Below are 25,874 nucleotides of genomic sequence, written 5' to 3'. Positions count from 1 at the left end.
CAATACAGATTGTTAAATACAAGTTGTGATTTGTTGAATATTGGGAGTCTCTTCCCTTTGAGTTATTAAAAATACAGCAAGCAAATATTCTGACACAGCAGTTTATTACTCTTTGAGACTGCTATTCATTTTCAGAAGAAATGAACCGGAGAGATCTATTTGGATCGCAGCGCTTTGCTGACTTCCATTCATTTAGTGTTATCATTTGTTCTCTGGGGCTTGCTGATTAAACATGTTAATGCCGAACGATAAGAAAAAGCCAGAAATACGCTTGCAGGAAAACAGTAAAACCACACAACTCGCGTCAAGCTAAAAACTATAGTAATAACGAGGCTTACATCAGCTTACATTAACGCTGTGGTGCTGCTGACAAACTTTAACCCCTGCAATTAATTGCTCGTTCCCGCTGTATTTGGATTGCACCGGATGTCTGAGCCTCTATCTGGAGCCTGCAGACCTCAGTGCGAAAGCAGACAGTGATTTTATCAGCAGGCTTACTCAGTCAGGACTCCACAAGCTCAGCCAGCTTTCGCCCAGTAATACCATGCGACAGAGTGATTTAATGCAGTAAGGCTGTTGTCACTGGCTCCTAAATGAAAGCTGACAGGATCATGGGGTCTTCCTTTGCCTCCACAAACTGCCTGAAAGAGGAAATCAAACACACAAAGTGGTAGAAAAGCTAACAACATTAAATACTCGCCATGAGGTCGCCTTGTGAATTGGTCTACTCTTGAATTACCCAACTAGCGTTAATGTCATGCTAACAGCATGTCTGATTGGTAGTTATACAACAAGACCTTTTTCCCAGCCTGACTGCTGTAATTCCAAGTTGATTGGTTTGTTTTTGTCTGGCTCAATCAAAAATTGTTAATATATCAACTTGTTACAGCGATGTTTCAGTCTCTTGAAATGTCAGACCCACCACTCCTAAAAATAATCTAATAAGCGCCTCGTAATTAATCATCTCAGTAGTTAATTAATTTAAAGTTCTCTGCGATTTAGTGGGGGAGAGAGAAAGCTCACAGTCTTCATCACTGCACAAATACAGGGACCTGGTATTAAGATGAGTTTTAGTCGAAGAGATCACAAGTAGATGAGGGACACACATCCCCAGTTACACCTACTGTTTTAATCTGCCTCTTTTGTCAACTTTTGACCACTTTTACTGGTTTCTCTGACGTAGAGTCTATGGGCGGGTGTATGTTTGGGCTTTTTCTGAACTGTCAATCTAATATGAGCTTGAGCAATTTACTTATGAACATGTAAGGAAACCACGGCAAACAATACAGAGAGCAACAGCATTTGTTTCTGGTCTGATAGCCGTAGAACTGCATTGAGCACAGTGGGTCTGTGTTGAAATCAGGAATTGTAATTGAACGTTGTGCCTTCAAACCAAACTAACAAAGATGTTTAAATCCCACCTGGCTAGCAGCTTCAACAACATGTCCCTTAAGATGCGGTCCCCTGTGGATCAGATCCGGCACGAGACTACCTTGCCCACGTAGGCCTTAGATAGACTACAACCGTCAAACCCCAACAAAGTTTTAGGAAGATTTTTTAAATTAGTACAGTGGCTTACTGAATTATCACAAATCTTCTGAAGAAATTAATAGATTTTTGTGAGAAATATGGTTTATTTAAGTGATTACTTACAGAAAATATTTCCTGCAAACTTTTTTTTTTTTCCATTCAGGTAGATGCGCAGACCTATTTAAGGAGAAAAAGGAGGAGCAAAAAAATTGACATAAACGTCACTGGATTAGAACTGATTCTCTATCGTGTGTTGCCAAGTCTGTATTATCCCCATGGAATTGGGCAACTTTTATACTGTTGCCACGGGGGTTTTTTTGCAGTCCACTGGTTGAAGCGAACCCCTCCACCCTCACTTGAACGTAATTTTTACTGAGGTGGAACTCATTGGAAGGAGGTTTTGGGATGGTTTTGTTACGGAGACCTGGCAACCCTGTTCTCTGTGCCACCGTGAATGACATGGTATGACTTTTACTGCTCCCGTGTTCTCGCAGAACTGGGCTACTTTTATAATGCGGCCGGAACACGATTTCAGCTGAGCTAGAACCCCCTGAAAGGAGGTTTTGACTCCTCCGGAATACAAATGTGGTGCAATTGTGATAGCCATGTTCCCCTGGAACACGATTAGGCTATTTTGACCATGATTGGGCTAGTTTTGAGTACCAGTTGGTTGATTTTATTACGGAGACTTGGCAACCCTGACTGCTATTGTTATTTCTCTATCACTCTGACCTCTGTAAATCACATCAATAGACTTAATTGAATAAAGTTTGCTGTTCTTTTTACCATCAGACAGCAGATTAATTACTATGATAGAGTCTTTACCTGCTGCGCCAGTTTAATGTTGTTTATGATAAGCCAGAGGACACTTTCCAAATGCCAGGTGTCCCAAAATGCATCCGACAGCTTAAGGAATACAAAAGTCATAACATGTTATCTGGCTTCAGGCATTTTGTGGAGCTTATGCTTATAAAACTACATTGTGACAATGAAGGAAATTGCAGTCATAAGTTTGGACAGAGTTCAACTCAATTTTAAAAAAGTGAAGGTGTCCTAAATCATGTTCAGATAGAGTTGTCAGACTCCAGAATGCCCAAGGCCACCACAAGCATCTAGACAGTGAGAAGACTCGATCTGAAAATCAGAAATGTTAGAAATATTGTCTTCAATAGTGCACTTAAATTGTATGTATTATTATGCTTTTTGAAAGCTTTTACCTTATAAATGTATGTATGGAGGATGAGTTTCCGAAAGGAATAGTTCTGTATAAAAAGTAGCTGTATAAAAGTAGTTGAAAAATACAGAAAGCTCCACAGAAAAAGAAAGAAAAGGGTGAGGATGAGTAAATAATGACAGAATTCTCCTTTCTGATTGAACTATTCCCTTATAATTAAATTAACATGGCAGTCTTGCACTATTGTATCAAAGTTCAAAGCTTTTCATAGTTTCTTTGGCTCTGGAGGGAAAGCCCAAGGGACGAACTTAATCACAAAATATGTTACAGCTCTTGTTCTTAGTCTTTGTGTAAAACACAGATCTGGTTTGCAGTGTTTGCACGAGGATAATAACACCCTTCAGTAGGGCAGATGGGAGGTCATTCCGACCTATCAGCCTTGATTTTTCCATGTATTTCCGACACGCTTGGCTGGAAATGCAAACAATTAAGCTGATAAAATGTGCTCAACCTAAACTGTCTGCAAAACTCAAACAAGTTCCTAATTAACTGTTTTGGGAGGTCAGCAATCAGTTGTTGTTTCATTTACATCCCAAGCCTCAGTGCATACGGAAAGAGCTTCAGTCAGGTTTGTGTTGAATCGGCTGGTTTATAGCCCTGGAAAGGGCACTGGGGGGATGAGCGCGGAGCATCGGCATTTGTAATGCCTTAAATAATTTAACAACACTATTCCAAGTCTTTTTTGTCAGCAGTAATTTCTCGTGCAGTCTATTGTGACTGAACATTTTTGTTTACATGTCACATGCATCATTATAGAACCGAACAATGTTCTGCCTCAATCTTTCACTTTTTTATGTTGTAGAATATTTTTTATTTAATGCAATGAATAATGGGATTTTCATGTGTGTGTGTGTGTGTGTGTGTGTGTGTGTGTGTGTAGTAGGCTATACAGGTGCAAGAAATTGTGAAAAAGTTAATTTTTTATTGTAACATTTCAAAAAGTGAAACTTTCATATATTCTAGATTCATTCCATGTAAAGTAAAACATTTAAAAAGTTTTTTTGATTTAATTTTGATGATTAGAGCTTACAGCTCATGAAAGTCAAAAATCCAGTACCTCAAAATATTAGAATATTTACATTTGAGCTTGAATAAATGACCATTCCTACAGTATAGATTTGGGATATCTCTTGTTCTTTGAAACCACAATAATGCCGAAGACTGATGACTTGACAATGGTCCAGAAGACAAACATTGACACCCTCCACAAAGAGGGTAAGTGACAGAAGGTCATTACTGAAAGGGGTGACTGTTCACAGAGTGCTGTATCAAAGCATATTAAATGCAAAGTTGACCAGAATGAAGAAATTGGGTAAGAAAAGGTGCACAAGCAACAGGGATGACTGCAAGCTTGAGAATACTGTCAAGCAAAGCTGATTCAAACACTTGGGAGAGCTTCACAAGGACTGGACTGAAGCTGGAGTCAGTGCATCAAGAGTCACCACGCTCAGACGTCTTCAGGAAAAGGGCTACCAAGCCACTTGGGTGCTATCTTACCTGGGCTACGGAGAAAAAGAATTGCACTGTTGCTCAGTGGTCCAAAGTCCTCTTTTCAGATTAAAGTACATTTTGCATTTCATTTGGAAATCAAGGTCTGGAGTCTGGAGGAAGACTGGAGAGGCACAAAATCCAAGCTGCTTGAAGTCCAGTGTGAAGTTTCTGAAGTCAGTGATGATTTGGGGTGCCGTGACGTCTGCTGGTGTTGGTCCATTGTGTTTTATCAAGTCCAAAGGCAATGCAGCCGTCTACTAGGAGATTCTGGAGCACTTTATGCTTCCATCTGCTGACAAGCTTTATGGGATGCTAATTTTCTTTTCCAGCAGGACTTTAGCACCTGCCCACAGTGCCAAAACCACTTCCAAGTGGTTTGCTGACCATGATATTAATGTGCTTGTTTGGCCAGCCAACATGCCTGACCTGAACCCCACTTTTTGAAATGTTACAATAAAAAAAACTTTTTCTTGATATTCTAATTTTTTGAGATGCACCTGTATATACCAATCAATATCCAATTATGCAATAAAAATTGTGTAAGCGATTTACAATGATATTGGCGTGCTGTAAAAGTTCAGTAAATAAACCCTCAAGCACTAGCCAGACAAATAAGCATTTGTATTTTTAAGCCCTTAACAGTTCTTGATTCAAGCATGCTGCATGTCCTCACTGTAAACCACTGTTATGATATCTAAGTGTCTGATCATCCCAGCTCAGTAATATGCTGCTTCATACTGCATGCTTTAATTTGAGGCATGCTTTTAAGGTGATGTCGTGTGCCGGTTATTATTGTTCTTGCTGAGATGAACCATCGCTTGCTTTCTCTCCCCCGCCGTGTAAAGAGCCATCACAACACAACTTAATCACAAACATCAATCTCTTCTTGCTCCTCCTGAACACTAGTGAGATGTTTCGACCAAACATAATGCAAAAGCAATGTTCCAAAACATAGAGAAAGCTGCTGATGGCTAGGATGCAGTCTTGGAAGACGGCTCCCTATGTAGGCAGCAGCAGGAAGTACAACAGCATTGGTGCATTTATTCATTGACCGGATAAAGTTGTATTTGGATTTTTTTCTGGTGTCCTGCAGAGATTATAGCTCAGGTTTTTATCCAGAGCATCTGCTTTTCAATTGTTTATTCAGCTGAGATTCTAAAGTTTAAAAGGCCTGTTCTCATTACTCCCATGACTCAGTTTGATCTGCGTATAAATAGTTCAGTGGAAAAAAAAGTGCTATTAATTTTTCATGAACATGGAAAAGTAGGGCTGAATATCAATGGAACTAATGAAATCAGAGTAAAGGGGTAGAAGATAAAAGAAGGGACGGTCACCGGAGAGAGAAGAAAATGAAGGATCGCTGCAGTAGTACATGATACTTGTCTTCTCATGGACAAAACTTGACAGTTTTCAATTCTAAGAGGAGCAGTGCACCCAAAAATGAAAATTTTATGACCCTCAGGACATCCAAGATGTGGTTTGTTTCTTCATGAAAACAGATTTGGAGAAATTCAGCACTATCACTTGCTCACCAGTGGATCATCTGCAGTGAATGGGTGCCGTCAGAATGAGAGTCCAAACAGTTGATAAAAACACCACAATAATCCACAAGTAATCCACACCACTCTCAGTCCATCAATTAACAACCCGAGAGCTGAAAAGTTGCTTGTTTGTAATATATAAATCCATCATTAAGACATTTTTATCTTCAAACCATTGCTTCAGGCTAAAACACAAGTCCTCTAACCATAATATTTAAGCAAGTAGTATAGGCCTAACACAAGTGAGCTAAGCCTCATGGGTCACCAAGGACTTTAATTTATCATTTTTATTTCTATCTTATTATTTATGGTACTTACAGAATTGAATCTTATGATTGAGCATCTGATTTTATAAAATGAATAACAGACATGATGTTCAAAGGACACTGATCCAGTGACAACAGTAACTAGACTTCATGAGCGCTTGAAAGAAAGGCGTACTAGCTAATGTGTATTCAGAGCTATGAGAAATTGCTTTCATGTAGTATAAGTGGTGTCATTTACATTACGTCTGTAGTCAACTAATAAAGGCTAAATAATTAAGGTGAGTGAGATGAAGGCCTCTTTCTAAGTGGCCGGCATATTCAGTGTGATTTCTGAACTAATTTAATTTAGTTTATTATACTTAAAAGCTTGTGCTGCTCCCCACATCACTGGCAAAGGCTTTCATTTTCAAGTGTCTGTTTCATTAAAGGACATAGAGACACTCCCTTATATAACATAATAGCATTACCCATTTTCTATTTCTCTCCTGGCATCTACTGTACGGCCCCTACCCAACATTTGTATTGTTCAGTGTACAAATGTAACTAAAATGTGCTTAAATCTAGTGAAATTCATTAGTATAGGCCTAATATTAATATTACAATAAACTTCACAGACAGAGAAAAAATATTCTGTTTAATTTTTTTTGAAGAAGTTGTTTATGCTCACCGAGGCTAAATTTATTGGATCAAAAATACAGTAAAAATGGGAATATTGTGAAATATTATTACAATTTGAAATAACTGTTTTCCATTTGAATATATTTTGAAATGTAATTTATTCCTGTGATCAAAGCTGAATTTTCAGCATCATTACTCAAGTCTTCAGTGTCACATGATCCTTCAGAAATCAGTCTAATATGCTCATTTGCTGCTCAAAAAAATATTTAATTATTAATATTGATATATATTATATATCTATCCACAGTGTAAAAGAAAGTTGGGCAAACTTAAATGTTTAAGGCAACCAGCTTCAGCAAATTTTTGAGTTTTCTCAACTTCTTGTTTTGAGTTTATACAACAAAAAGTTGAGAAATTTCCTTAAAAAAAAAATAAGCTGAGAAAACTCAAATATCTGCTGAAGCTTGTTGCCTTTAACTTTTTTTTTTTTTTTTGAACAAAGGATATTGTTAATTAAATTTTTACTATTCTTCTTATTATTAAATATGTATTAAATATTTTTCTAAGATTTTGAAAAGCAGCTATACTCGTGTTTGATGTTTGTCGAAGAATATGAAGTGCCATGAACAATCTTCAGGAATAAATGTCAGTTTTGTGTCATTTTTTATCACTCTGTAGGACTTGATTAGATTTCTGCCTGTGCTGCACAGATGATGTGAACAATAAGCTATGTTAAGTAACCACAACAAAATGCTCGGCCTGCCTCTTATCTGCAGACAAGCAGCACTGCATATGTTAGACACTGTAGTAAATCAGGCCGCTGAAAGCCAACTCAGACCTTTAAATTACTGTTGATGCCTATACGGCCGCCGGGCCAGATGCATTATACACATTACGGTTTACACAGTGCTGGACGTGATGAAGAGTGTACAGCTGCATTTAGAGTCTGCTGGCTTGAGTTAGAGTCTATTAAAAAGAAAAAGAGTCCATTTACATTTAAAGACTGCCATCTGCTGGTCATTAAGATTTCTATATTACAGTAAATAATCTTGGCCTACTAAATTAGGGTGCAATCAAGCCCTCAGTAGGGCGCTAATGCACAATCACCTTATTTATTGAATTTTTTGATTAGTTTGGGTGGCAATCAACCTCACTGGACCTTTTCAGACCTGAAAATGTCATTGCAGATAGATTTTCAGCATCTATAATGTGACCAATAAAAGTCCTAAAATAAAGAGCCTATATGCACAAATGTCTGGTTGCATTCAGAGAAATAAAACATTTAAATACTAGTGTTTCTGAAGTGGACAGTGGAATAAATCAACAAAAAAACGATTAATATTCATGATGATCCTTTAGCTTTGTGGGACGTTAATGTAAATATAAACAAAGCCTAATCTTCTGAATTACACACAGGAATAGCAGAGCAGATTACTGCTGGCCAGTAGCTAATTAATAAATCATCAATGACTTAATTACATATTATGCATTAATTAGGTGGTAGAGAAGCGCTCATGTGTGCTTCAAATCACCGCTCACTTATTCTGTTTCTCATTAGCAGTGCGCTACGATGTGTTTTGGTGCTGGGATAATGGTTCAAGGTAATGACTCCCCTTTGCAGGATGTCCCTGTTGAAATACTCTCTAATTTTGTCCTGCGCTGCTCTTTGTAAAACATTGATTTACAGACATCTGCCATATCCACATGGGTCTTGCAAACAGATAAATTATTCATTCGATATTATTCTGTATGCTTTATTTATGTTCTTCAATGAAGCTCCCAAAGTGATTTCCTCAAAGAAACTAGATACTGTAAGGTACAGATTTGATATGAATGCTAAATTGGCTTTACACACTTAGGCTACTTGTTGATTTTATTAAGAGTTAATTGCAGGAGCTTTTGCTAATGTGCTAACCTGCTCAAATTATGAACTATAAACAGATTGCTGATATTGTATCATTATAAGGAATCCTAAATCCAGTGTTTTCAAACACTTCTCCTCCATCTGGCGAAACTATGAAATAACCATAAACACCACTGAATTATATTGTCATCATACACAGAGAAGAGGTTAAAAGAGGCGACGTTAGTTTCAGATTATTGAGGATTTATTTAAAAATGAAAATGAATTTCAAACATTTCATTTATTGAACAGCTTTATTGAGATGTAGGCCTATATGAATGCAAATGCATTAAAATACAGACGGTTTGTTTTAATGAAAAATGGACAGTATGTCTTTTGAATTGCCGGTCAACAAATACATTCTTCTGGTCATGTGCAACAATGCAGAATACAGCAGTAGTTAATGCCAGCTACATTACTGAGATGAGAGAAATTTATGAAGAATGAGAACAATTTATGATTAAAACATAACTGAAGTTTAACATTTACAGTATAATACAGAAAATAAGCAAGCTACTTACTACACACACACATTTCTTCTCTTTTTATTTCTTCTCTTCTGTTGAACATAAAAGAAGATATTTTAAAGAAATAATAAACTTTAAAGAATGTTGATAACCAAAACAGTTACTGACTACAAAACAGTCTTTTTCTAGTAACTTTTTATGGGTGAACTAGCCATTCATTTACAATATTACTTTTTTTTTATTACAATTTATATATATATATACATATACTTTGCATAATATATACTTTGTCAAAACATTGAGGAACTTAAATTGTGAGCGGCTTTAATTACAGTTTATATATATATATATATATATATACATATTAGTGCTGTCAAACAATTAATCACATCCCAAATAAAAGTTTTTGTTTATGTTTATGTAATGTGTGTGTGTGTTCTGTATATTTATTATGTATATATAAATACACACACATATTTGAAAATATTTACATTTATATATTTTTTTTATAATTTATATTATATATAAATATATTTAAAATACAAATATAACATATTTTTCTTAAATATATACATGCATGTCAATTTGTCATGTCAAATTTAGTATTTTTTTTATTTATGTTAATTATATAACATTTTATTTGACCGAACTGCAGCTAGAAATAACTCACACTAAATTATTCTGTTCTCATGTGAGATTGGCAATATTGAAGGTATTTAAATACTCGCAGCTAGCAGTGTAACATTTCATCTGTCACTCATCCACTCATCCAACCAATAAACAAACAAAACAAGGGCGTTTGCGTAACTCACACAGAGTCTGCGCAAACCCCAGCGCAGCGAGGACGCGCCGGGCGCACTGTGCGCTTGGTTATATGACGTCACTGTGTCATGTCGACGGGCAGCGTGCGCCATCTTGAAGCGAAACCAAATCACGGGTCTCGCTCGCCTCCGCTCACTCTCATTCCGCACTCGTTCGCACCGTCCGCCCGGCTGAGCTCCAGGATAAGCCGCACTGAAGGTTCGAGGCACAGGCGATGATGGCAGGTAAACGCGCCGCGCGGGGGGTTGTGTTGGTAGGCGGGGGCGCGAGCGGCAGCGGTGCGGCCTAAACATCAAACCAGCCCCCTTAACTGACACTAAATCAAACCCACATCCACTGCTTTATCTCAGTATGCAGTCTGCGAGATTAAATGCTTCTGGGAGGCTGATCTGAGCATGCATTTCAATGCACTTGTGTTGTTGTTGTTGCAGGGGTTGGTGGAGGCAATGATTTCCAGTGGTGCTTCTCCCAGGTCAAAGGAGCCATAGATGAAGATGTTGCAGAAGGTAAATAACGGCTTGCATTGGTTTTTAAACACCTTTGTGTGAGTATGCATGAACACATTGGAGGAGTTTTGTGTAGTGAAGGTGTGATAGGAAGAGATGGAGTGTTAAAGATCCATGACAATGTACAGGTTCATCATTACTCAATGGAAGTCAATGGACAGATCCTCTTGTGCTTGAAACTTTGCCTTGCAGTGCTGTAAATATTGTTGGCTCATGTATGACCGAATGCTTTGGATGTTCTTTAGTTGTAAGTCGCTTTGGGTAAAACCACCTGCTAAGTGGTTAAATGTAACATAATCAACACGGACAGCTTATTTTGTTACGTATTTTATAGACATTTTGTAGTATTCTGGTTATTATGTGGCAAATCAAAATTTGAGGTTTCTGTGGTAGGAAAAATATTGATGACTCAAGTTGCACTCGTAGGCGTGTCAAAATTGTTGTCCAATCAAATGCTCTCATGAATGAGTGCCACTCCATGACAAAAATGTAACTAATAGACCATAATTCCCTTGTTAATTAGGCCTATTCACTGTACATTAGGGCTGATTTGTATTGAAAATGATGCATCTATTTAAATAACACTAATTTACATGCCTTTTCATGAGGCCAGGTTCAAATTTTGTTGACAGATGTTACAAGGGGAATTCAGATATCTCTTTTTAATCACTATAAATCAGATATTACTGTCAACAACCAGTAAATTGATACATTTTAACCATGTTTTACTAAATAAAATGTTGCATAAAGCAAGTGATGCATGAACAAACGTATCTGTACAAGTCTTTGGAATATAGATAGGAATGTACCTGTAAAGTGTGGTGTAAATTCAGCAGAATTGGACATTTTTGGAAAGTTATGTATTGTAATTGAAACTCAGTAAGTGTTAAATGGAATATTTTGGATGTTTTCTTTACACTAGAAAGATGTTGTTACAGAAGCCTTACATTTAAAAAATTTAGCACTTCAAAAATAAATAAGCCATGTTTTTACCTAAAGTAAGACTATCATTGACAAGTAGCAGATGATTGGCTGCTTTTTAGAAATGAAACAATATGCCAGTTTGCCAGGAAATATGGCTGCGTGGGAAATAATGCAATGCTTGTCAGACTATTTTGTGAGTTTTTAATCCCATGAAGGCGATTATTGGCAAACGGGCATTTAGCATAGTACAGTAGTAGCAATTAATCCCAAATAAAATGTATTAGTATGGCGTGGCACTTTGTGGATTGGTCTGCTGGTGAGTGCGTCAGTGAACAGTTTTGCTGTTTTCTGGGGCTCCTGTAGGGAAGCACATCCTGCCTTTGAAACGGCGGAAAGCACGTCCAACTGGTCCGACCAGCTCACATTATCCATGTGCCTCGTCCGAGGGTGCTCTCGGCTTCATCAAGAGATCAGTCATTGAGGCTTTACAGGGGTTTGGGGAAAACAGAGGTGCTTGTGAGTCTAGGAAGGCAAATTGAGATTTACTGTAATGTTGAGATGGTCTGTTCTTATTTAGTTTTTGCATTATTTCACTAAAACTATCAAGGTTGTGTGTTGTGTCACTGTACAGGAGACAAAATATAGCTGTTTTATTCAGTTCAGAGACAGGAAGTTTAATGTTGATGCAAGTTGGTTGTTGATGTTTTTGCCTCTTCCAGCTCTCCGCTTTGCCCTCTGTAAAAAATAAAACGGATTTCTAGGAAACGGACACATGTTGACTGGTGTAATATCATCTGAGCCGAGTGGCCCTTACGTTGTAGAGAAGGTTATTTAGAGATCCCTGTTTCGCCAGACTGTGAGGTGTGATTGCTCCGAGCGATAGCCTAATCTTTCTTTCTGTGGAATTCTATGGAAATATAATTTTAATAATAATGCGAATTTGGATTCAAAACAATATTGTGCATTTTTAGCGGACCTTCAGACTGTGTGCCTTAAGGATGCAAACATAGAATTAAATGTGCTCTGACTTTCTCACACTCAGTATAATAAACAGCTTTGAGATAGTCGCTGGCTCCTGGCCATCTTAAGTTATTCCTAAGTGTGAAGACTTCCGGTTTTACTCTGCACTTTCTAGTCGAAGCTTTGTGTTTTTGCTGGTTTTGTGTGTTTTAGAAGCTGTTCTTATAGCCTTAATGTCTTGTTGCATATGATTTATTGAAATAAATGTGCAAAATAGTTCATATTGACTCTCATTTGTGTTTGACTCATAAATAAGGTGTTTTGCACAGTGATATGCTTGCAAAAATAATCAAAGCAAGCAAAAAATATACTTTGAAACAACTGCCATTGTTGTCAAGTAGATTCAAAGAGCAAAAACGAATGCATTTTTACATAATTTTTTTGCTATTTAAAATGATTACTTATTTTATAAACCAATTTTTAAAAATGCTTAAAATATTTTTATATATTTAAAAATGTATTTTATAAATGTTTTTAATTTTTTATTATTCCTGTGTTATTCATTTAAATTTCAATAAATATAGTAATAATATAATACAACCATTTGTGTGAAAATTAAATTATTTTTCTATTTATATTTAAATAGAATTTTCAATTTTATGTTTACATTTATTCTTATTTTTATTTATTTTTTTAAATAAATTGTATGTGTTTGTGATCTATATAATGTAACGTACATATGTATGTGCATATATATAATTGTATACATTTCAATAGCGATGATTTTATAGTAATAACAATATTTCTCTACATTTGTGTTTTAACCTTTTAAAAATGTGCAATTATCTGAAATTAGTAATTTTATTAAATTTGTTATTTGTGAATAGTTATAAAATATACAGTGTGTGTAGATGAGAGGAGAGAGAGATGCGTGTATGTATGTGTTCAATAACATTTTGTAGTATATATTTTTGCAGAATTGTCATGGGTGCTACATAAAGTGAATGTATTTTTAAATCATGGTGAATATATTGTATTAGTTGCTTGTGTGCTGTTTCTCTACCTCTGAAAGACATTCAAACAGGAAGCGAGTCATTTGTTTGTGGGAAGGACCGCACTGCAAACTCCCTTAAAGTTAAATGTGAATGTTTATGAGGCTGTAATTAATTCGGGATCTCACATGAAGGGTTTGTGTCATGTGTGGAGGGATTCCCTCACGATCTTACCTGTCCAACATGGCCGCGTGGCACCCCTCGTTCACCCTCCCTGCGGGCGAGCCAGCGCTGTCCACACCGCAGATACTCCCAGGCTCTTAAATCTTCTGCTGACAGCCACAGCCTGGAACTGTGCTATAATGGCTTCTCTCTACCTTTCAGGATGGGTATGTGTGTGTTTATCTCCGTCTGCCTCTCACGCCGGGTGCTCCGCTTGTTTTTGAGCTTTTTCCTAGCGCTAACGGACTCCTCTGTGATGTAACGTGTTGTTTGGGTTACTGTAGGATGCTCTAATTTAATCTGGTTTCTGGAGGTGCAGATGTTATGTTGCTGTAGGTTGTGGCTGATGTCCGATGTGGATGTTAATCGTTCATATTTGCTCGTATGGTTTATTTACGAGGTGGTCACCGTCCGTCATGTACCTGCCTACGCTTCCCCCGCTGCTGCTGCGGCTGTTTTGGTCTGTGTTGTGATACAGTACAGAGGTGTTTCCTCTCTATCTGTACTTGTGTCGCCTTCAGATGCACATCTCAGGATGAAAGATCAGGATAGTTAATCACCATGTCTCTTCACGCTAGATTGAATTTCACAAAAACATGTCTAGGTCACCTTAAACCCCTTAAAGGGGAAAAAATTGCATATTTATTTTGCAGAAATAAAATTAAGCACTGTTTTTAGGACTGGTTTCAGTTTGTACATTATGACAATTAAACCATAATTAAGCAGTCATTACAGTAAGAAGACAATAAATCAATATTTATGATATATTTTGCTGTATTTTGGTTTTTGGTATCTGGTAATAACTGTTGTTGATTTGTATAAAATAATAGCAATAATAATATTAGTATGTTTTGTTTAGTATAGAAATGTATCAATTGTGATTTATAGCAACTTATCAATTTAATTTTGTGCAATCTAATGTGCATTCATTGCTGTAACATTAGTAGTATTAATATTGATTATAATAAAAAGTCAATGTAATAAATTGATAAATATTTAAATGGTGTTCATATAAGTTTTTTTTAACCTTATTTGCATTCATTAAATTGTTCATATTATCATTATATACTATTATTAGATAAAAATAACAATGCTTATTAGTATTTTTAATATGAGAATATAGTATATGGAGATATTTAATATTTGAAATATTGAGTAAAATGGGGGTCATTTAATTTTGTGCACATTTTAATGGCATTCATTAAATTGTAACATTGCATATAACACATGCTATTCTTTTTGAATTTGTAAATATATAGTATATGCAGATATTAAAGTCCGTGTAAAGCGATATTAAAATATGTTCTGAGTTTGTCACACAACAGGAAAATGTGTTATTAACCACCCAGCCAAATTTGAATGATAAAAAAATATTCAATATTTTTTCAATATTCAATTAATTGTGTAAAAGCTGATTTAATTTGTGTACTGTGGTGATGTCTTGAACATTAATGTAACAGCAATTTAAGAGGAAAATGTTGTTATTGCATTGGTCATCAGTAAAGCCTTTTGCAGAATAAGCTTTATGTTGATGTTGAAATGCGTGAAATATGACCGGGCATGTTCCTGTTGTGTTCGGGGATGTTTGTGAGTCATCAGATTACTCTCTGGCTGTCACTGGTGTGACTAGAGATTGATTAATCAGACACAGACTGTCCAGAACGCACACATGGACCGAGACCGAGGCCGCCGCATGTTTGTTGCTCATTAGCTGATTCCTTCGACCCTGGATTTCTGTTAGCTTTATATCCTAACTGATGCCTTTTTTTTTTGCTTTTTGTCTCTTTTTTAGCTTCAGGATGCCATTAATCTATTTGAATACATGAAAACCATCAGTTTCTCACCTTAATGTTGTGTTATTAGCCATTTTAATTTATTACAGAAGGAGAAATTCAGAAATCTTTGGTGCCTATTAACTTTTATTGCAGCAAACTAGTTCAGCCTAGCCTACACTAGCCACTTTATTTCTCTGTGTCCTTCTAAAATAACATTTGCATATGATTATATTAGTGCTGTCAAACGATTAATCGCATTAAAATAAAAGTTTTTGTTTACATAATGTGTGTATACGGTGTATATTAATTGTGTATATAAATACAAACACATGCATGTAAATATTTAAGAAAAATGTTATGTTTATATATTAAATATACTTATATATAATGTAAAATATAAATGTGTATATACATGTACATATTTTCAAAATGCATGCATGTGTTTGTATTTATATATACATAATAAATACACAGTACACACATTATGTAAATATTATTTTTTTTATTTTGGATGCGACAGCACTAGTTATATATTTAAATAAACTGACCACTACAGTAAATAAAAGTCAGCTTGAACTAAAATAAAGATGCTTCAGGCTTGTTTTGTGTTAGTCGGTTATGTCTACATTCAGCTCTGAAGTCACAGATCCCTGGCCAAGCATCCCAAACACTCTTGAAATAATGTTATGGGGTGAGTAAATTGTCTTTGATGGTAGTCAACAGTGAAGTTTCTGTGAACCATGCTGTGTCTGTATAAACTGAAAACAGAGGCTTTTTGCCGTTCGTCAATACATATTTTATTTGTATTTTTTTATTCATGCTTGTTTTTTAAACAAAACCTGTAGCCAGAACTAGCTCTGAACCGCGACCAAAGGCCCTACCGATTAATTTCATTAGGTTTGCTCAGATTTTAATTTGTCGCTCATTGAAGAAACCAAATGGCCATTAGTTTTGTTTCAGTTCTGTAAATGTATAAGAGGTGTTTGATTATCTCTTGTACTGTGTCTTTGGCTAAATGAAGCCCAGGCCTGTGTGTGTCTCTGTCTGCGTTGAGCTAGTTGTTCTGTTTCAGGAACACTGAATCATGCCTCGGTTTGTCCCTGTGTCCTTCCCTCCGAGCGAGAGAGATCAGAAGGGTGAAGCAGCAGGGTGGAGAGAGGAAATGATCCACACTGAGCATAGATCTGTTTTTACTCCAGTTTGAGCTTCAGAATAAAACATCTACACTTAAATGTGTATGAAAATGAGACTTTAATATTGCATATGTTGGCACAATGTGTTGATCAGTGTTGCATACTAAGACCAGGAACATGCATTTAGGCTCAGAACTTTCTACTTTTTTTTTACTCCAGTTTGAGCTTAAAGCATCTAAACTTAAGCATGCATGAAAGATGAGTCATGAATAATGAATATTTAATGAAAGACAAACGTTATTTGTCTTTGGCATGATAATCAGTCTTGCACAATAAGAGCAAAAACATGCATTTATAAAGTTAATTTGTGTCAAAGCTTTCTATTTTGTTAAAGCTGTGGATGTTTAATGTATGAAGTAAATAATTCTTATCTATCTTTCTTCCTTTTGTATATGCAGCGGACATTATCTCAACTGTTGAATTTAACTATTCGGGGGAGTTACTAGCCACAGGAGACAAAGGGGGCAGAGTCGTCATATTTCAGCGAGAACTGGAGGTGATGCAACCCAAAGATTTTTACTGCATTTAGTTTTTTAGGAAGTGTGTGATTCAAAGTTAACTTACGTGTTCAATGTTTCTCTCCATAGAGTAAAAACCGCCCGCTCTCAAGAGGGGAATACAACGTGTACAGCACCTTTCAGAGTCACGAGCCTGAGTTCGATTACTTGAAAAGTTTAGAAATCGAGGAGAAGATCAATAAAATCAGATGGCTCCCGCAACAGAACGCTGCACACTTTCTCCTGTCTGCAAACGGTATGAAGACAAAATTGAGATTTTGCTTCTGGTTTTTGTCAAATTTTCTTAAACTGTCCATTCATCAAAGAAATCTTGAAAAAAATTAAGGTTCCAAAAAAATTTAACATTTTCATATTTTCACAATATGTCTGTTTTTACTGCATGTGTACATCATTCAAATGCAACCTTGGTGAACATTAGATGCTTTCAAGAACAAAAAAAATCTTACCAACTCAAATCTGATTAAAGCAAAATGTGGGTGCTTTTTGGCTCAATTTCCTCTCACTGGGTTTTTAGAAAGGAGCTTTGAATATGCAATTTCTCTAACTAATTTGTTTTCCTTTCTTTGTTTTCTCAAAAAGATAAAACCATCAAACTATGGAAGATAAGTGAAAGGGACAAACGAGCAGAAGGATGCAACCTTAAAGATGAAGACGGAAGACTGCGAGATCCGTTTCGAATCACAACACTACGGGTTAGTCTGCCGTTTCTCTACTGATGACATTTTGAGTTGAGAGTGCAGCCTGGGAAGGTTGGCTGTGCAGAGAAGCACTGGTTTTTAGTTAATAAATATTTAAGATTTAAAGTCGGATGTTTCAAGAACTTGCAGTCGGTAGAGTAAATGCCATGTGATGTAAATGCACAGTATTCACCCAGCTGTCAGTGGGGCAGGACTGCTTAATGCTATTTACACCTGAGAGATATGAGGTGTAACATACAGAAAGAGACTCTTTCAGACAAGTCAAGACAAGGATGTATTTTGGAAAAACTCTATAGCAGTGTAATTTCTTTGCAACCTTGTATAGGTTTTATATTGGTTGTTATATTACATGTAGGTTAATGTTAGCTCGTTGCATTGTTCGGTTTTGGTGTCAAGGTTCCTTCCACAAGGCTATTGTAAGAATAAATGAGGATTTTTTTTTTTTGCATTCAACATGCTAAAACAGAACTAGTAATAATAAAACATGAGAAAACACAAAAGATTTCATAGGGCTCGAAACGTAATTGTTAAGGTTTTAATAAATTGATGTTAAATTGTATAATTTTCATGATTTTAATTTAAATAGACATGCTTTTTGATCTCTAAAATTTTATTTACCTATTAAAAAGGAGTCCAGAAAAATTAAAACTGAAAAAATTCATAAAAATGTTAAATAAATAAAAACAATTATGGTTACTAAAGATTTAATATTATATTTGTCCATTAACCATTTCCGTTATCCAACATCAGAGAACATGCAAATTTGTTAAATTATATAAATATTTACTTAAAATGAGAGAGGAGTTAAAGAAAAGATTTCAGATCATTTCTTATCATTTAAATATTTACTTTTTCTTGGTTTAATATTTAATTTAGTAACTCTCTGGTTGTTTCGCAGGTTCCTGTGCTGATGCCGATGGACTTGATGGTGGAAGCAAGCCCACGCAGAATATTTTCTAACGCACATACATATCACATCAATTCCATTTCAGTAAATAGTGATTATGAAACATACCTTTCTGCAGACGACCTCAGAATAAACCTCTGGCATTTAGAAATCACAGATAGAAGTTTTAGTATCCTTTAAGCAATCAGTGACGTTCAATAATTTTATGTTTTACTGAAACGTGCCTAATCTGAATTTGCCTTGCTGTGAATGTCTGTGCTATAATTTTCATAACCATTTTCCATAGGCCTGTTTTTATTTATGTACATTTAAGACTATTTTCTAACCATGTGAAATGCGGTAATGTAGTTGCGTCTATATTTATATTTAGACTGCATTAGGTTCACAATACAATATGTCCCCTTGAAAAATTGTATTTTACTGTAAAACTTACATATTTTTAGTGTGTAGGTTAAGTCATTGGCCAATCTGAATATATTTAAAGAGACAACGTCAGCTCCAATCATCTTTTACAACCATTTCTTCAGAAACCGAATCCCCGAGGAGTGACTGAGGCCTGCATCTCTGACACATCTCGATGACGTAAAAAGTGTGTTTGAAGTTATTTCTGTTGCTTTCCTTTACTGTTTCCCTCCTCAGACATTGTAGATATAAAACCAGCCAATATGGAGGAGCTGACGGAGGTGATAACGGCGGCTGAGTGTCACCCACACCAGTGTAATGTCTTTGTATACAGCAGTAGTAAAGGAACCATCCGCCTGTGTGACACGAGGGCCGCCGCGCTCTGTGATAGACATAGCAAATGTGAGTATTTTAAGTCAATCCAGTCTCTTTTTTTTTTTTTGTTTTTTTTTCCAGTTGGCTATTTTTTCCCTCTTTTTTTCCCCTTCCATCCCTTTATTTTCCATCAGACTGAGAGTCTGAACTCTCTACGTGGGAATGCTCCCTGACGCAGTGTCCTTTTCTCCTAAAACCCGATCAGACTCTCACTAAAAGGCTGTGGAAAGTTCTCGTTTTGCCTGTTTTTGCCGTCCACTGTTTAATGTCAGCAGGACCTTGTGTTATGTAATCACTGGCTTATGTAATTAATCGAGCGCTCTGTTTTCAACTTGGACCTCACTCCAGACCAACAAAGCAAAAAAGCAACCTTTCGCTATTTACTTCCTGTTAAACCCACTAGTTACAAAACAGAATGCAAGTGCATAAAACTGGAGTATCTGGATAGAATAAATGGCTTGTTAGTATTATATACACAATCCTTTAATTTTGTTATTTTTACCAAGTATTACATTCTGAATGATTCTTTACAAAAAGGAAATGTGACAGGATTCTAGGATAAACATTTTGGAATTTGGCAGTCTGCTCTTGTTGATTAGGTTCATTTCTGGCCCATTGGTCACACTAGAAATGGGAAGATCAAGTCAAGTGCATTGTGGCATGCATATATATATATATATATATATATATATATATATATATATGTACATCTCAAAAAATTAGAATATCGTGAAAGTTTTTCTTGTAACTTATTTCAAAAAGTGAAACTTTCATATATTTTAGATTCATTACATGTAAAGTAAAACATTTCAAAAGTTTTTTTGTTTTAATTTTGATGATTAGAGCTTACAGCTCATGAAAGTCAAAAATCAGTATCTCAAAATATTAGAATATTTACATTTGAGTTTCAATTGACCATCCATACAGTATAAATTCCGGGTATCTCTTGTTCTTTGAAACCACAATAATGGAGAAGACTGCTGACTTGGCAATGATCTAGAAGACGATCATTGACACCCTCCACAAAGAGGGTAAGTCACAGAGGGTCATTACTGAAAGGGGTGACTGTTCACAGAGTGCTGTATCAAAGCATATTAAATGCAAAGTTGAAGAAAGGAACAATTTGGGTAGGAAAAGGTGCACAAGCAACAGGGATGACTGCAAGCTTGAGAATACTGTCAAGCAAAGCTGATTCAAACACTTGGGAGAGCTTCACAAGGACTGGACTGAAGCTGGAGTCAGTGCATCAAGAGTCACCACGCTCAGACGTCTTCAGGAAAAGGGCTACCAAGCCACTTCTGAACCAGAGACAACGTCAGAAGCATCTTACCTGGGCTGTGGAGAAAAAGAACTGGACTGTGGCTCAGTGGTCCAAAGTCCTCTTTTCAGATGAAAGTAAATTTTGCATTTCATTTGGAAATCAAGGTCCCAGAGTCTGGAGGAAGACTGGAGAAGCACAGAATTATCTTTTATCCAAAGCGACTTATATTGCATTCAAGTTAGTTACAGTTTTTACATTTTATCAACTCTTGCTTTTCCCTGGGAATCGAACCCATGACCTTGGCGTTGCTAGCGTCATGCTCTACTATTTGAGCTACAGGAAAGCTACCAGGAAATTTTAGAGCACTTGCTTCCTTCTGATGACAAGCTTTATGGAGATGCTGATTTCATTTTCCAGCAGGACTCGGCACCTGCCCACACTGCCAAAGGTACCAAAAGCTGGTTCAATGACCATGGTGTTACTGTGCTTGATTGGCCAGCAAACTCACCTGACCTGAACCCCATAGAGAATCTATGGGGTATTGTCAAGAGGAAGATGAGAGACACCAGACCCAACACTTCAGATGACCTGAAGGCTGCTATCAAAGCAACCTGTGCTTCCATTACACCTGAGCAGTGCCACAGGCTGATTGCCTCCATGCCACGCCGCATTGATGCAGTAATTCATGCAAAAGGAGGCCCAACCAAGTATCTAGTACATAGAAATGAACATACTTTTCAGAAGCCTGACATTTCTGTTTAAAATATCCTTTTTTTTTATTGATCTTATGTAATATTCTAATTTTCTGAGACACTGAATTATGGGTTTTCATTATCTGTAAGCCATAATCATTAAAATTTCAAGAAATAAAGGCTTGAAATATTTCACTCTGTGTAATGAATCTATATAAAATATGGGTTTAACTTTCTGAAATGAGTGACACAAAATGTTGACCTTTCTCATGATATTCAAATTTTTTTGAGATGCACTACTGTTCAAATGCTTGGGGTCAGATTTTTATTATTATTTTATATGTTTTTAATAGAAGACACTTATTCTCACCAAGACTGAAAAAGTATCCAAAGTAAAACAGTGTTATTGTGAAATATGATAATCAAAAATAACCGTTTTAATATATTTTATAAATTTTTTTAAAAATATTTTCATACGTCTATTTGAATATATTTTAAAAATATTTTTCCTGTGATGTATTGATGCTTATCAATATTGAAAACAATTGTGCTGCTTAATATTTTGTGGAAACTTTTTTTTTTTCTTTTTTCTTTTTTTTTTTTTAAGCGTTCTTTGAATGGAACGTTCAAAGAACAGCATTTTGTAACATCATGAATATCTTTACTGTCACTTTTGAGCAATTAGATGTATTTTTGCTGAATATTAACTTCCTTTCTGCCCTCAAACATTTGAACGGTATTGTTCATGTTCATGTGCAGTATTGTTTTTATATTTAATGTTTCTTCTGCAAGTCTGAAATGTCATCAAAAATATTGTTTTTGTTCCTCAAGTTTTTGAGGAGCCAGAAGATCCCAGCAGCCGGTCGTTCTTCTCAGAAATCATCTCCTCCATATCTGACGTCAAGTTCAGCCACAGCGGTCGATACATGATGACCCGCGATTACCTCTCCGTTAAGGTTTGGGACCTGAATATGGAGAACCGGCCCGTAGAGACCTACCAGGTACAGTAGAGATCTTATTATTGCAACAGCTGACATTCCAGAGCTTGTACTGTCATGTTTTCAGAACATTGTGTTTCACATCTTCAATTAATACATTCTTCAAATACTGCCGGCACCTCCCCAAAGTTTCACACGCCACTTAAATGTAATTTTGCAAATGATATGACCATTTCTGTGTTCGTTTTTGTTGCTGGTTCACATTTGTTGTGCTCCTCTGTTTTAGGTACATGAGTACCTACGTAGCAAGTTGTGCTCGCTCTACGAGAACGACTGCATTTTCGACAAGTTTGAGTGCTGTTGGAACGGTTCAGACAGGTGCGCAACCGTATTTAATAAGGGCGGAGTCTGCGTTCACTCACAATTGTCCCAGTTCCAAGTACTTGTAAAATATATTTTTTAATTATAGTATATAGAGAAAAATAGTTTTACCTGTGCAGAAAAGATAAACATTCTGGCAAAATAATATATAATTAATAATAGAATAAAAATAATTATAAAAAAAATATTGTATATTATACCAGTGTTTGGAAGATGAACATTCTGGTAAAATGATATGAAATTAAATGCATGCATTTATACATTATAAATATACATTATGTAAATGATATGTATTTTTAAATATTTTATATAGAGTTCGTCACAGCATGATTTCTTGTGAAATTTTCGTTGGATGAAAACACTCAGCCCTTATTTATAAAAAAAAAAAACAAAAAAAAAAAACAGTTGAAGCAACTTGCTGATTGTTTAATCCAGTTTTTATTCAAGATTTAAAAGTGAACAATTGTAATAATGTTTACTTTAAGAATAATGTTTATCCTTCATGATAAAAGGATTTTATTTCTGATTTGGTGTTGATAAAGTGCTACTTGAAATGATGTGAATGAAAGAATCACAGAATCAGGTTTTTTGAACTGAATCAAAATCTTTCAAACTATTGGTTTCAACTAAGCACTCCCACCTGTGAATCAGATTTTTGATCCTGCATCAAAACAAATGCTTAATACTTGAGATACAAACAAAAAGATCTCCAAACTGTTTCCAACCTATTATGCAGATACAAAAAGTAGCGATTTGCTTGAATGTAATTGAAAACAGTGCTGCAGAAAATCTCAAAAAAAATTCAAAAGCCCGGTGAAAGTGTTTGTAACCTATCATGTGCAGCAAATTGATAACTAATCTTTTTTTATTTATTTTTTTTATTTTTTTTCTCATCTCATCGGCCCCTGCAATTCCGTCCTTCTCAGTGCCATTATGACGGGTTCCTACAACAACTTCTTTAGGATGTTCGACAGGAACACGCGCAAGGACATCACACTGGAGGCGTCGAGGGAGAACAGTAAACCCCGTGCCATGCTCAAACCCCGCAAGGTCTGCACCGGCGGCAAACGGAAGAAAGACGAAATCAGTGTGGACAGCCTGGACTTCAACAAGAAGATCCTACACACCGCCTGGCACCCGAAAGAGAACGTCATAGCTGTGGCTGCCACCAACAACCTGTATATATTCCAGGACAAAATTAATTAAAGAGAGAGAGAGAGATTTAAAAACCAAGAAGAAACAAAAATCAAGAAAAAGAAACACCCCCCAGCCCCCCCTCCCCATTCCCCCCCGCACAGGTCGGAGGACGCTCAAAAAAAATCTCGTACTTTGCAATAAGCCTAGTCGTTAAATCTGTAAGAGAAATATGGCCCTGTTGTCGACCTGACAAAGAAGCAAAGCACTTGTTTTTCACGTTAACCAGGAAGCGGAGAGAGAGACTGTATTTTTTGGGGTAAAAAAAACCCTCTTTGGGAGGGCGTCAATAATTCACGACGACCCCAAACCAAAATAAAATACAAGGAAAGGCCGTTATCATCCATCCCTCCAGCGACGGAACCCACACCAATCAGCATTAAGAGGCTAGATCCAGTTCGCGAAAGTCATGTATTCGTCTTTCGGCTGAGCCTTACGTTTTTATCATTTGATGACCAAAAGTACGGAAATGCACCAGGATGAGTAACTTCTCGCTGTCAGTCGTATGTACTCGCTGTTTGAAATTCAGGCCTTCATGAGCGTATGTTTAATGCCTGTTAACATTCCTTCCCCTGGCCCGACTCTCAGGCCTTCATGTTCTACCTTTTTAAGCACTTAAAACAGGTCTCAATTTTGGTCAGTGGACAGTTTTGTTTCTTTTTTCCGTTTCTTTCGGTTTTATTTTTGTTCTGTTTTTATTTGATATTTTTTCTTGTTTTCTCATGCATAATATCTACTCACTGACTGTATCTATATATTACACCATCTGGTGTCAAACCACTTAATAAAAGTAACATAACTACAAAGAGAAAGCGTTTTTACATTATGAGCAGGTATGTATGATTTTTACGTTCTATATTTGCATGTAATCTGCATATGTGGATCTGGAGCGCCAGTGGTTAAAATGTGAAATCATTCTGCTGAACCCAAATCTGCAGCATTATTGGGGAATTCTATAAAAAAAATAGAAATTTGGCGATTGAAATGACTTTCGACGAAAACAAAATGGCCCGATTTTTGATTTTACGAATGAGGCATTTGCTTGTATGTCAGACGAGTCTAAAAAAATTCAGAAAACGCAATTCCCTCATAATGTTCCAGTTGGGAAGCATATCTCCGTGTTGTACTACTTGAATTTGCAGTTGCACTGTTTGATTGAGGACATTGGCCATGATAAGCATCAGTATTGCCGTCTGTTTTGCTTTAGTTTTTATTTTGATATTACGTTTTTCTGTTCTGTTTTTACTTCGTAAAGGGATTCTACCGCCTTAAGTCTGTCTGTCCTATAATAATCCTCAACCGGTAACCTTGAGGACTAGATGATTTCCCATACGACACCCGGCTACCTTCGACATGCATTATTTTTTATTTTAGCACTCCATTTGTCCGTTCATGTGCTGCTACGGTTTGTGCGGCTTAGTATTTGGACACTAATATACGAGATATTGTACGGTCGGCGACGGCCGTCGCAGAACACTCGAATCAAAACCGATGTGTTCAGTGCCTCTTGAGACAAAACTGGCTTTCCTCCAGTCAATCAAAGTTAACGGATCACATCGTGATGTCGAGATACAAAACATAAGTCGCGCGAAAGTTGCTCTAAATGGATTTATCTCGAATCAGGATGCGGTAACAACAGAACCGGTGACAATATACAGTTTGTGTGCTGCTGAATTTTGACATGCGGCTGCAAATCTGATGTCAAAATGACAAACATAACTTAACGGTTGACAAGAACAAAGTTGTTATGATTGTGACGCTCTTTAAATCTGGGAAGTGACAGATCGGATGCGTACTCACAGACCTTGTTCCATGTTCAATGATGATGATGCTAACATTGTGAAAGTGTACACTTGTTTTGATTATTTTTGACCAACATTTTAATTGTTTATGTGAATGTACACACTGCCCGACACTTATTCAGATTATTTCAGGTGACCTTAGCCAACTTGGTTTTTGTAATGGAGAAGTAGCATATTGTTTATTGTGCAGTAAATACTGTTTATGCATTGCTTTCTATAAAAGTATGTGACTATATGTAAACATGTAAAACTACAAAAAAAA

The 25,874-nt window shown here is 36.3% G+C and overlaps 1 protein-coding gene across 1 annotated transcript; it reads left to right on the top strand.

The window, feature by feature from the left end:
* The first annotated feature begins 9,921 nt into the window (after positions 1 to 9,921).
* Positions 9,922 to 25,866, top strand: LOC306852622 (serine/threonine-protein phosphatase 2A 55 kDa regulatory subunit B delta isoform-like). The gene is made up of 10 exons (XM_079389605.1): positions 9,922 to 10,096; positions 10,304 to 10,378; positions 16,843 to 16,940; positions 17,032 to 17,197; positions 17,542 to 17,654; positions 18,559 to 18,736; positions 19,207 to 19,371; positions 22,129 to 22,298; positions 22,522 to 22,613; positions 23,543 to 25,866. The coding sequence occupies exons 1-10, from the start codon at positions 10,087 to 10,089 to the stop codon at positions 23,820 to 23,822; spliced, it is 1,347 nt and encodes a 448-aa protein (XP_079245731.1). The 5' UTR covers positions 9,922 to 10,086; the 3' UTR covers positions 23,823 to 25,866.
* Positions 25,867 to 25,874: the final 8 nt, after the last annotated feature.

This window comes from Barbus barbus (assembly GCF_936440315.1).
Source record: "Barbus barbus genome assembly, chromosome: 32".
NCBI classification, from domain to species: Eukaryota; Metazoa; Chordata; class Actinopteri; order Cypriniformes; family Cyprinidae; genus Barbus; species Barbus barbus.
The sequence above is the reverse complement of the archived record's forward strand: the minus strand, read 5'-3'. Positions and strand labels throughout refer to the sequence as shown.

What these genes read in the sequence shown, in the direction of transcription:
- LOC306852622 (XM_079389605.1), top strand. An exon ending in AGATGAAGATGTTGCAGAAG is followed by an intron (nt 10,379 to 16,842) that starts GTAAATAACGGC and finishes TTGTATATGCAG; the next exon opens with CGGACATTATCTCAACTGTT. An exon ending in CTGTGATAGACATAGCAAAT is followed by an intron (nt 19,372 to 22,128) that starts GTGAGTATTTTA and finishes TTGTTCCTCAAG; the next exon opens with TTTTTGAGGAGCCAGAAGAT.